Genomic DNA, 12,384 nt, shown 5'->3' with positions numbered 1-12,384 from the left:
TATTTGAGGCAAACTACATTTCACTGCTGAACCGATTCTGTATGATCTGATAAAAATCTGGCTAGTTTAGAGCATTAAATTGTTCCCAATTCAAAACATCTTTGTGGGTGTAGCCGGCGCGGTCTGCGTCTCGCCGACTACTGCGTTGTGTTCAGGTGCACTGATAACAGGACGCTGACATTCCCTTAGGCACTTTATTCTGCAGAAATCAAATAAAAACATGGACGTGATTCTTCTCCATACACAACCAATAACCTCCCCTCAGCCACCGGTGAGCAGACTGACAGTTGAATTACATTCATTCAAAAGCATAAAACAAAATACAACAAATACAACTAACTATGGAGAATAAATGTCCGCATCAAACTGTTTTCTCTCCGATCACATTGCATGTTCTCCTTAGGAAATATATCTTCTATTCACACATACTACAACATAAATACCTACAGGATTACACCACAATTGTCGGACTTCCTAACGTAATACATATAAATGAACATCACATTTGCTGAACATGGTAATAAAATAAAATAGAATAAAAGTACATACCTGTAGAAATCAAATAAAAACATGGACGTGATTCTTCTCCATACACAACCGGTAACCTTTACAAAAAAAAAAGAAACACCGAAACATATACGCATGGAGACAAAATGGCGAAAGCTAACGACGCACGCATAGAGCAAGGTGGTTAGCTAGCTATTGCAACGTCCCATTATTCACTTCAAATATAAATTAAAAGAACACAAAACCACTCGTCCCATATGCCCTTACAATATTACACATAAAGAAATGATCAAGTGTACCTAGACAGTGAAATACATTAATTTGGTCTTAATGCTCACGTTGCGTACGGTACGTACCTCCCCTCACCCACTGGTGAGCAGACTGACGAGGGAACGCAAACAAAACACTCTACCCACAAGAGGGCGCTGTTACACAAAATAATATAACTCCTAATACCAAAGCTAATTATACACACAGGACAGAAAAAGGATTTTGGAGAAATAAAACACAGTAACTTGAACCAAACACAATTGAAAACAAAAAAAGATTTACATATTTACTTAGACCTGTTACATGGGCAGGATGAATGTTACGCACAGACGAATTTTTAAAATTAAAAAAGTGATGCAGTCTCTTGAATGAACAAAAATATTATGGCACTGCTCCTTCCACGTGGCCGACTTCAAGTTAAAGTTTATACAACATCCTCGTCAGAGATAACAAAACGCTGTGCGTCACTGTTTACTTGTAAAAACCAGCCACGCAGGGCTATCTGTCCGGAGACACGAGGTGACGGGAAGGTGTCCATCTTGCTGGGTGTTTAGGAGGGAGAGAGACCGACTCTGCACGCTTATATTCCTTTGTTTTTGCCTGTGATCCAGATGTTGGCAACGGCAGCAGTGACTTGTGAAACTTGTGATAGTTGAGTAGGGTTTTCACGACGGGCCTGTAAGTCATTGTCCTTAAACCCTTAAGATAATCATTACAGCTTTTAATAGGTTCTTTGCATTCGCTGTCCGGGATGCGACGTCGTTCGTTTGTCTGCCACAATAAGTTTCTGTAGAAGGAATATATGAGACGAAACAAAGCTGTGCATCAGTGATGCATATTTCTGTCTGTGGGAAGTAACCAGAGACTCACTATACTGTTTTGCACATGCTGTCTTGCCATTTGAAAGCGATTGTTTGAAACGTATTATTATCCAAAGTGGTAATCTTTAGTGGTTTTCAACAAAGGCAAACAATCCAAGGCTTTGCTTTGTTAGAAAACAAACAAATAGGCTATGGAATTCAGTGGGAAATATTTTTGCACGATTCTATACACTGGAAAGGGCCCTTGGGGACAGATACAACAAACTCATTGAAACTGAGGAATTAAATTCATTGCTCATGCAACCAAACAAATTACTTTTCACTTCCTTCAATGCTGCCTTTACAAAGCCCATTTTAATTTTAATACCTAAACGACTGAAGGTACAAGTAACAAGGATAGTAGTCGCAGGAATGTTACATCAATTGTTCTAATTGAATTTAAATCGATGCTGCACATGTATTATTACTATTAATAATTAATTATTAAGCCATCTTCAGGAACCTCTGTTGACACCTGTCTAAAGGAGTCATGACAAGTCGAGTGGAGTTATTTAGGCTGCACAATCACACATAAGGTATCGAAGAGAACCTCACAGTAAAAGAGAATTGCTATAACATCTCTGCAATTTTGCTATCGTGTGAAATGACGGCCGCCTTTTCTTGTTGTGTAAACTAGTTGTAATATTTCTGACACCACGTGAAGGCAGCCGTACTGCTGCGTCACGATGGAAGAGACCAATTGGATTAAACTGAGTTAAACCACGCAGGCTCATTCCAAGCAGTAGTGGGGGGGGTGTATCTTATATTTTTAAATACAGCCGGATGATTTCTGACATAACACGGTGTATTCCTAGCATAAGTTGGCGGGGTGTTTTAGCCCATTTACCCTTTTCCGGTTTACATTGAAATAAATAACATCGCTATGTTTCGGTAAAGTGTCATGCATAGACTTGCTCGCTTCCCCCCCTCACCTTGTCGTGCTCATGGTTTCGACCGATCCCTCTCTGTCAGTTTCAAGTCGCGCCTTCTCCTCCGCTGTGAGGCTCCTCGCTCCGGCCTCAGCGAACGCTTCCCGAACCCCCAAAAATTACACCCCGCCAAGAGGATTTTACGGGAATATCTGGAGCCACGCGCGGACATGGAATGGTTCCGGCCACGTACGAGCGAATGATAAAAGCCACTCACTCCAGAGGTAAGAAGGGATGTTCCTAGCGGCGCGTTGTGTAACGTGTTACCCGGGACCCGCTGGCTGCAGCGTGTCCGGGGGAATGTCACGCTCGCGTGGTTTTAGCAGAGTTACTAACGATCTTAACTACGTTGTTTTTTTGTGCATCGTACGTGCGCGTTGCTGAAACGGCGCATCAGAGGATCTGCAAACTCTGCTTTGAACGTCTGTTCCATGTCACGTTGAGTTCTATTGAAGAGCCTGTGGAATGTGTTGAATGGTGGCGATGTTTGCACTATTGAAATATCCTCATATGGGGCGCGATGATGTGGCTCAAAGTCTCCTCTCTTCTTTAGGTGTGTCCTTTTATTGACACATATCGGATTGGTATATTTACAATTTCAAATGATGTTGTTGTATATGAAAGCTGCCTTTGAAAAACAACAACATGCTAATTGTTTGTCCTTGACAGGGAGCACCAGTTTTCTTCTTTGTTTTTGTTTGGGACAATCCAGCTGCTCCCATGCATTACCTTTTTAACGTCACATTTTTACACACATGTTGCAGAATAGTAGAACAACACACGCCATTCCCAAGTTGTGTTAAACAACAATCGAGCACAATGGTTTTTCGGTATCTAATGTAGCAGAGCCTCCAAAAAAAGAAATTAACTGGACGAGCGATGATGCTCAAAGAGCGTGAGGGACGGTGTTGTTGTTGTTGTTTTTAGGCCCAGAGGTCCAACCTGTTGCACCGTAGAAGGTTGGACCGACTTCTCATCATGCGATGGCAATCAGCCCACTGATGCATGCTTCACCTCGTTGTGCGTCCCCCCGTTGACGACACATACCGTTCCAGAAGTGGACCACGCCATCGACAACCCCCCTCCCCTGTGGCTCGGTGGAGCGGTGAGGTCCTGACCTGGCGGAGACCCATATCTGCTTGAAGCGCTCGTTCTTTGGATCTCCGGTATTCACCCGCTCAGCACCTCTTCCTGGCCACAGCAAGCGTCAATGCAAAGGCGTCCCGAGAAAGGTCTTGGGCAGGTGCTACCTCTGTTAGGCCACCCGTGTTCCCGTAACTCGCTGTTTAGCTCATTAATGGATCAGGATGCGGAGCAGAGAAGGACCAGGGGAAGGATGTTTGCTTGGCGTCTGACGCGCCACAGGAGAGGGCAAGTTGTTCACTTAGACGGCATTGAATCCTTTTCAGAGGTCTGGGTGATCGGACGTGGCTGCACGTCGTGAGATGATCGAGGTGTGTCATGGAGATTCATCCGCGTTGTTTGTAAGGAAGCAACTGGGAGACATGTTGCAAATCGATAAATGGCAATATTGGCATCACGGGATTTCTATTCCAGTGTGACGCCGTCTTTTGAGCTTTCTATTCATCCATCTTGTGATGATAAACTAGGCTGGCTTTCTGTCTCTAGTTATTGTTTTTTTCCCTCTAAAAACAGCTGACCGTGCACTCATTCTCCAATTTATTCATATAGAAGAGTAATGTCTTCTATTCTAGTCAGCGGATACCAACATTTCGCTGCTATGTCCCCCCCTTTCATCATGGAGTCGGAACAACAAGCCGTTTCCTCCTCATAAAGTGGTCCCGTGGACTCTGCTGGATACCCGGACGAGGCCGGTTTAATAATTCAATCCGTTTGATGGCGCCTGCCTCATCTTTTTGAAGGCGGTGTGGAAACACTGACCCCCCCCTCCCCCTCGCTTAACTGTCTCTCCGAGGGAGGGGGAGAGAGAGCGAGATCCTGTCTGGCACCGACCCTACAAAGTACCGCACCGCTACGGGAGGCGGGACGTCCTCTGAGGACACCTCCTGCCGTGTCGTGACCTTCGGGTTTAGCCTCCCGCAGGTCCGTTGGCTCGCGTGAAGCCCGCTGCTGTCGGGCCGGCGTGCAGATTGCGGTGAGCAGCCAGTGAGTTCCTAAAAGGAGTCTGCAGACAGGAGACGCTCGCGGTGCCTTGTTAACCGTTCCAGGGTTCTGCATCGACCGCGTAAAGGAAGGCACCGCGCGATGAAGCACAGTTTCCATGTTTCCCGACCTCCAACCGTGTCCTGAAATGAGGTCGTGTGAGTGTTGGCCTGTTGCTCAGTGTTGAGTCAGACGGACAGAAGCCATTAAGATACCGTTGATGTTAGAATGTTGCTGTTTTTCCATTTCGTTTTTTTTTTTTGTCACCGCTTCCCCTTCATTCCCAGCAGAACATTTCCCAGCGTGGCTTCATGCACGTCCGATTTGGAGGGCTAACATCAAAGCCCCCGGGTTGATGTTGTGCGCGGGTCCGTTTGCTTCGGTGATTTCTCGCAGCTCCAGATTAAAGACGTTTGCAGGGTGCTCAAGCTCCTGAAAGGTGCTGTGTGACGTGAAGCAGAAGCACTTCGCCCCTTCAGCTTCCCACAACTCTACAAATGCTTTCAGTGCTTTTAAACCATTAAGGACCGTTAAGAACTGCACACTAGCGGCATCTCATGATGACTAGATGACGTTGCTGGGATTTGATCTCTCCGGTCCACGTTCTAACATGCATCACACCAAAGGTCCAACTAAACACGTTGTAACCGCTTCTCGATCCAAACCGTTTGTACCTCAAACACAAGCTTTTTTTTACTCCAAACATTAGCTTAGAATGAGGACCTAAACGTCTTGCCAAAGACCCTTTTGAACTGCGATGTAGCCTTTGGTCACGTCACATTTGCATTAGCTGTGTTTTGTGTGCCAACTGTCACTCTTGCTGAATAGCTTTTATTTCGCCGGCCTTCTTCTCTTAAACCTGATGTCATTATATTCTTTTTTTTGTTTGTTTGATATCAGGGCTGCAACTAACGATTATTTTGATAATCGATTAATCGGTCGATTATTTCTTCCATTAATCGATGAATCAGATTTAAAAAAAAACGACATTAGAAAGCTTTAATTTCCAACCCTTTATTCTAAAACAGAACCTCAAATTCGTCAGAACTAGTTCTCTATACTACACTCACAAACACACCCTCATGTTCACTTGAAGCATATTCATTAAATTATTACCATCATTGTAGTGCAAGTTAAGTAAATGCATACAGCTAAAAAACAACCAAGTGCTATGAGATTAATTTAAAATGGCATTTGTAAATAAATGCATTAGAGGCTTCTTAGTTGATTTAATGGATCACCACGTGTCTCCCTTTACAGGCATAACATCAACTACCGTATAACCCACAGTATATGCGCAAGCGCACTGGACTACCATATATGACAGCATTAAAAAGTACAACACACACAAATATATTTGTCAACATTAACCGATATGGGACAAAGCACAAAATATCAGACAACACATTGAAAAATGAATGGTCCAAAAGAGGCGAGTAAATAAAAACGTGTCTTAGTATTGCCCTTCATTTGTCCCGTATTTTCCTCCACAACTTTGTTGACCTCTTGACCGGCAAACCGGCCTTTGCGGCGATCTCCCTCCGTGAATCCAACCCGCTTCTACAACCCGCCAATGACGGCTTGTAGAAGCGGTCATATTTACGCATTTTCTTCCGTCAAAATTTCTTAAATCTGATCCTTTCTCTCGTAAACGTTAGCGGACCAATCGCAGCCTGGTGCGCTGCGGGAGGCTTGCGTTGCTTGCGTCGCTTTCGACGCAAGCCTAGAAAAATGTCTCAACACACGCAAGGACGCAAGGAGGTGTGAAAAGCGACGCAAGGGACACACAAGGGGGGCTTGCGTCGCTCTGAAAATGCAGAAGCATGAAGTAGGCTTTACTCTTATGTCTGATGTACTGTAGATGTCTAGCTACAGCTAGCAGTTAGCTTACCTTAGCCATCCAGCAATACACCTACCAGCACTTTACAAATGAACATGGAATATCTTGTCTTTAAAGTAAGCTGTAGGCAGTCTGGATATTTTAATATTAGAAGGTAAAACAAAATATCAACAATTTTGTCTCTTTTTTCCTCGTTGACACGCTGGTTCTTGGGATGCATTGAATGAAAACTCCCCTGGGGAAGCTGAAGCAAATCAGAGCCATTATTTTCCTTCAAATAGAGGGGTTGTAACGCTCACCTTCTAAAGGTTGCTTGTGGCGCCGAACACACACACACACACACACACACACACAGATCTCAAGATGTTCCCATCGTGACGGATGATGTACCCGGAGAGCGTTTCCTGTTTGGCCTTGTGTTCAGTGCCCTTCCTGTGTCCGGGGTCCTCGTCCTTAGACGGCTGGTTGGTTTTTTTTGAGGTCGTTGTGCTGCAGGAGGATGACAGCGAGGCCGTAAACGGTCCTGCACTCGTCCGCGATCGCTGCTGTGATTGCTTCCCCGTCCAACGTGGGAATTTCTGGTTAGAGGACGTAAGGACACGTTCTATTAAGAAGGTTCCAAAAGTTGTAGGCCGTCTCAACCGCTTGTGCTGATCTCTATCTGACATTTGAAATCTGCTTTTTATTAACTAATCAAGTTTTTTTAATTTCACTCCCTCTTGCGGACAGAATGAAGATGCCTGAGGCTGGGAGTTAGAGCCCCCCCCCCCCCCCCCCCCCCCCCCCCCCCCCCGACGAGAGAGCTTTGTCCAGTGCTGGGGGTGGACCCAGAGAACCCTGCCTGGGGGGGAGGGGGGGGGGGGAGCAGGACCCTCACAAGCCCGGAGTCTGGAATATGGGGGATGGAGGAGCTGGTGCAACGGGAGGAAACGGGGCCAACAAGGCCCACGTGCTGTTCGACAACTTCGTCCAGGGGACCACGTGCAAGGGCACGCTCAAGGCCTTCCAGGAGCTGTGCGACCACCTGGAGGTCAAGCCCTGCGAGTACAGGGTCTTCTACCACAAGCTCAAGTCCAAGCTCAACTACTGGAAGGCCAAGGCGCTCTGGGCGAAGTTAGACAAGCGGGCGAGCCAGAAGGAGTACAAGAAGGGCCGCGTCTGTGCCAACTCGAAGGTGAGCGTTGACCGTTTTCCTTCAAGGGCCGGCTTCAGTTCAGCGGGAGCTCAAATTTGATCCTCGATGGGAATTCTGCCATTCGATGCCGATAATTACCACTTAGCACGATCAAGCGCGTGTGTGTGTGCGGGAAGGCTTTTCGTGAAGTGACGCTCCAAAATGAGGCTGATAAACTGGTTGTGTCAACTTTGAAAAGTTAATTTGACTGCTGATTTATTTATTTAAAGACTATTTACAGATAACATTTACTTACTTCAAACAAATACTAGACTTAGAACTAGCTTAGCATGGACTGAGCTTCAAAAGGCTCATTTATAGTACCTTAATTTATGTCAGGTTATCTAATGTTGTAGTTAGAGCTAAACTACACTAACACAGCTACAAATCAATAGCTTTGTTAGTTTATATTAGCTTGGCCTCTCTCCTAATTTAGCTTCTCTCATAGACTTTTGCTGTCATCACATATTCCATCCTATCGTTTGGCGGCTTGCCGCTGTGTAAGGATGTGTGGCAGAGAGCGAGAGTTCGAAGTGAGGATGCACTTCAGGATGCACTAACTAAAAGCTGGTTATTGGGCTGTCAGGGTGCGCTGTGAGGCGTCCTGACTCGTTTTTTTCACGTGCACAGTTCAAACCATTACTGCCTCTGCTGCATGCTGCTCTCTCCGTATCAAGTGTCTGATCATTGGCGCGGGACCCTGCGGCTTACGTACAGCCATCGAGCTTGGTTTCCTCGGGGCAAAAGTGGTGCTCCTGGAGAAGAGGGACGCCTTCTCTAGGAACAACGTGCTGCACCTGTGGCCCTTCACTATCCAGGACCTCAGGGGCCTCGGGGCTAAGAAATTCTACGGGAAGTTCTGCGCTGGTGCTATTGATCATATCAGTGAGTGCACCCGACACCCTCGTTTATGAGATTTCAAGATTCAATGTTTTGGGGAGAGAAGGTGCGTTTGTGTCCTCTGTAGTTCATTCAAGTGTCCTCCCCTTCTCCTTTTCTCGTGTCGCAGGTATTCGTCAGCTGCAGTTGATTCTGCTCAAAGTGGCTCTCCTGGTGGGCATCGAGATCCACGTCAACGTGGAGTTCAAGGGTCTCATCGAGCCCCCAGAAGACCAAGAGCCTGAAAGTGAGTGCGCCCAAAAGCGATGGCGTGCCGTCTGTCCGCCAGTGCGCTTCCGTGCCGGCCGACGCCGTGCGTTTCCTCCACGTCACACGTGCCGTGTGTTTTTCTCAGGGATCGGCTGGAGGGCCGAGGTGCACCCCAGGACCCACCCTGTCAACGAGCTGGAGTTCAACGTCATCATTGGAGCCGACGGGAGGAGAAACACGCTGCCAGGCAAGTCCTCGCAATGCTGTTCGTTTTCCTTGAACAAGAGAAAAGCCCAATACGGGCTGTTTGTTGCATATAAACCAACTCATAGAACGATGATCTCATCTGTGCACCGCTGTAGCTGACCTCACTGCGTTCCTCGCGCATGAATGAACATGTGTGCACGTCTGTTTACATCTGCGTGTTTGTTTTCCGTCTTGGCCGCTGCGTCCAAAGTAGGAGGAATTAATAGCAGGAATTGTTGAATAGGCAGTCTTGTTTCTCCTCTGTGAGCACTTGTCCTTCATCAGCAGGCTCCATGAACTGCAATCACGCAGAACCCCCCCCCACCCCCCCATCCTCCTAGAAGAACGCTGTCAGAATACAGACCATCTGGTTGTGTTTATAGTGTACAATTGCTGGGTTTGATGCATCTTATGCAAGGAGCACTCAAGCGCTCTGCTTTCGGGTCCCGTACCCACGGATTCCTCACCTCCCTGACAGCTACTTCCTTTTTCTCTTGTAATTCCCGCACCCCCCCCCCCCACCCCCCCACCCCAGGTTTTCGGCGCAAGGAGTTCAGGGGGAAGCTTGCCATCGCCATCACTGCCAACTTCATCAACAGGAACACGTCGGCGGAGGCGAAGGTTGAGGAGATTAGCGGGGTGGCCTTCATCTTCAACCAGAAGTTCTTTCAAGACCTCAGAGAAGCAACAGGTCCGTCTCTGCTCCGATCTACTGCAGCGTTATGTTTTTAAACCTTAAATTACAGATACAAAACGTTCCTGGAATCAGCATTTTGGAGAGGGGGGGTGGAAATTAACAGGATAAATGATCTTTCCTTGAAACACCGCTCTGAATTTGTCCAATTAAAATGCTTAACATTAGATCCGATGCCAAGCCTGCCAGTTTATTGCTGACGCGGCAGTGTGGCCGTGGCGATGTGCTGCTGGTCGGGTAATCGCTGCTCTAATGACGACGTGACAGCCGGCGATGGCAAAAAGGAGAACAATGGTTCGGTACGTAACCGTGCTTCTGTGTTGGTCTTTTTTAGGTATTGACCTGGAAAACATTGTGTACTACAAGGACGACACGCACTACTTTGTGATGACTGCCAAAAAACAGAGCCTGTTGGAGAAGGGAGTCATTCTGCACGTAAGTGATCAAAGCCCAGATCTCCGTTCAATGTATTCTGTCTGTGTGTCGCTGACAAAATCAGAAGTCTGTCCCTCTCTCGCCTCAGTGTCCCACTCGCTTTCATTCTCTCAGCCTTTTATTCCCTTTTGTGTTTTTTTTTGCCCAGTATCGGCCTAATGGTCTAACCAGGCCAGCAGTGTTCTGGAACAAACGGACAACTCAAGCACACTTACTGCGTGTTTGGGTCCTCGCTGTACGCGGTAGTTTTCTTTCCTCGGCCGCTTTCCACAGGAAAGACCTTTTTTTTATGTCTTCATGTACAGACGTAACTGAAGGCGTGCTATGTTTCGTGTGATGGCATTTTGCATTCTAACAAGCCGCCCAAAAGGCCCGTCACTAATCACCATCATCGTTCTTCTTCTCTGATCGTTTCAGACGAGTGTGTTTTCATGTTGCGCTGATGACATTATTGAGCTTAATGGTTAATTAACGCACAAGTCTGCGCCCTGAGGCGATTTGGAGTATACAGGCATGTGCAAATGAAAAGTCATAATTTACTAGTTTAAGTAACTTCTGGTAGTTAAAACAAAGTCCCAGACGGATCATTTTACAGCAAGTACATTGACTCCGTCCTGCACTTTGGAAAAAGAAGTGCGCAGTGGACGGCAGGTGGGCGACAACTGCCTTGAACTCCACGAGTTCAAGGCAGCAAAATTGCAGAACGACTCTCATTCATGTCTTCCACTACCCTGACCTTCCTCTCCCTCACCACCATCACCACCACCACGGGCCTGCGTTGGACAACCGGGGAGCTTGAAGGTGGAAGAATGTCCTTGTACGCCCTCTGTGAAAACATGCCACAGTGAAGGAATGCAGCGTTTTGAAGCTACATGTCGGAGAGAACTGCTCGGTTTATTCCACTGCGAGACAGAGAAGTCTATTCTGGGGCCGTTGACTCTAAAATAGACTTCACACCGGGGAACGTTTACGGTTTGAACTTTACACAATGTCACTTTTGACCCAGTCACAAAAAATGATGAAAAGCATTCTTCTCATGGCCAGCTTCAGTCTGAAGACACGCGCCGAGCGGCTGATTTTCATCCAACACTGCCTTCATCCAGACGTGCACTTCTCCTAACCGCTCGTCCCTGTCGTAGGACTATGCGGACACAGAGCTGCTGCTGTCCCGGGCCAACGTGGACCAGGCCGCCCTGCTGTCTTACGCCCGCGAGGCCGCTGATTTCTCCACCAACCACCAGCTGCCCGCGCTGGACTTTGCCATCAACCACTACGGGCAGCCCGACGTGGCCATGTTCGACTTCACCTGCATGTACGCCTCGGAGAACGCCGCCATGGTGCGCCAGCGCCACGGCCACGAGCTGCTGGTGGCGCTGGTGGGCGACAGCCTGCTGGAGGTGAGATGGAGCGAGAAACGGCGTCTTTGGGTTTTTTTTTTTTTCTAAAGCTTTCCACAGTTTTGACATTCTTCCCCCTTTTTTCTCTTCTCCTAATTCCTGTGGCCATATTTGGTGGTTTGGATGTGGCGTCTGCTGTGTCCCTCAGCCCTTCTGGCCCATGGGCACCGGCATCGCCCGCGGCTTCCTGGCGGCCATAGACTCCGGCTGGATGGTGAGGAGCTGGGCTCAGGGAAAAACCTCTCTTGAGGTTCTAGCTGAGAGGTGAGAGTGTGGAAATACTGAAACACAAAGACTCACCTAACACTTGTACTCGAATATGCGCCCGCGCGCGCACACACACACAGCGACACCTTCGCAGATGCGTGTTCTGTCTCTTTAAACACGCCCTTTTATCTTTAAGTGCTTTACTAGGAAATGTGTACGTGATTTCGAGCACTGGTCCCACCTCGTCTCGTACTAATGGGATAAGCGGTTCGCATAAGGACTGAATGGAATGGGACTCCCCTATATGGCCCTCTGTGCTTTTTTGATAACAATGTTAATGAGTTTTCGCGATCGATTCGCTTAGTATCTGCCTGTAGTTTTCCTCCCATCAGTAGGACTGCTCATATTGCACATGGGAATATAGCCGATGTTTTCCTCTGTGCTTTTAGGGAGAGTATATACCGCCTATTGCCCCAAACCACGCCGGAAAACGTCAGTAAGAACTTCAGCCATTTCAGCGTGGACCCAACGACGCGTTACCCCAACATTTGCCTTAACTTCCTCAAGCCCAGCCAGGTGAGCGAGAGCCAATCAAATCTCTGGTGCCGTCTT

General features: G+C 47.4%; 1 protein-coding gene across 7 annotated transcripts in view; it reads left to right on the top strand.

The window, feature by feature from the left end:
- The window catches only part of LOC120812478 (protein-methionine sulfoxide oxidase mical3a-like), a 56,444-nt gene that overhangs the window by 7,219 nt on the left and 36,841 nt on the right, over positions 1–12,384 (top strand). For all 7 annotated transcript variants that reach the window (XM_078097507.1, XM_078097506.1, XM_078097501.1 and 4 more), the window contains exons 2-10: positions 7,260–7,704; positions 8,382–8,589; positions 8,714–8,830; positions 8,939–9,040; positions 9,575–9,730; positions 10,068–10,168; positions 11,308–11,565; positions 11,714–11,829; positions 12,222–12,348. In XM_078097507.1, the coding sequence (XP_077953633.1) occupies positions 7,426–7,704; positions 8,382–8,589; positions 8,714–8,830; positions 8,939–9,040; positions 9,575–9,730; positions 10,068–10,168; positions 11,308–11,565; positions 11,714–11,829; positions 12,222–12,348 (1,464 nt within the window). In that variant the 5' untranslated portion in view covers positions 7,260–7,425. The remainder of the gene's footprint in view (positions 1–7,259; positions 7,705–8,381; positions 8,590–8,713; positions 8,831–8,938; positions 9,041–9,574; positions 9,731–10,067; positions 10,169–11,307; positions 11,566–11,713; positions 11,830–12,221; positions 12,349–12,384) is intronic.

The sequence above is a fragment of the Gasterosteus aculeatus genome, chromosome Y (assembly GCF_964276395.1).
Source record: "Gasterosteus aculeatus chromosome Y, fGasAcu3.hap1.1, whole genome shotgun sequence".
Taxonomy (NCBI): domain Eukaryota; kingdom Metazoa; phylum Chordata; class Actinopteri; order Perciformes; family Gasterosteidae; genus Gasterosteus; species Gasterosteus aculeatus.
The sequence above is the reverse complement of the archived record's forward strand: the minus strand, read 5'-3'. Positions and strand labels throughout refer to the sequence as shown.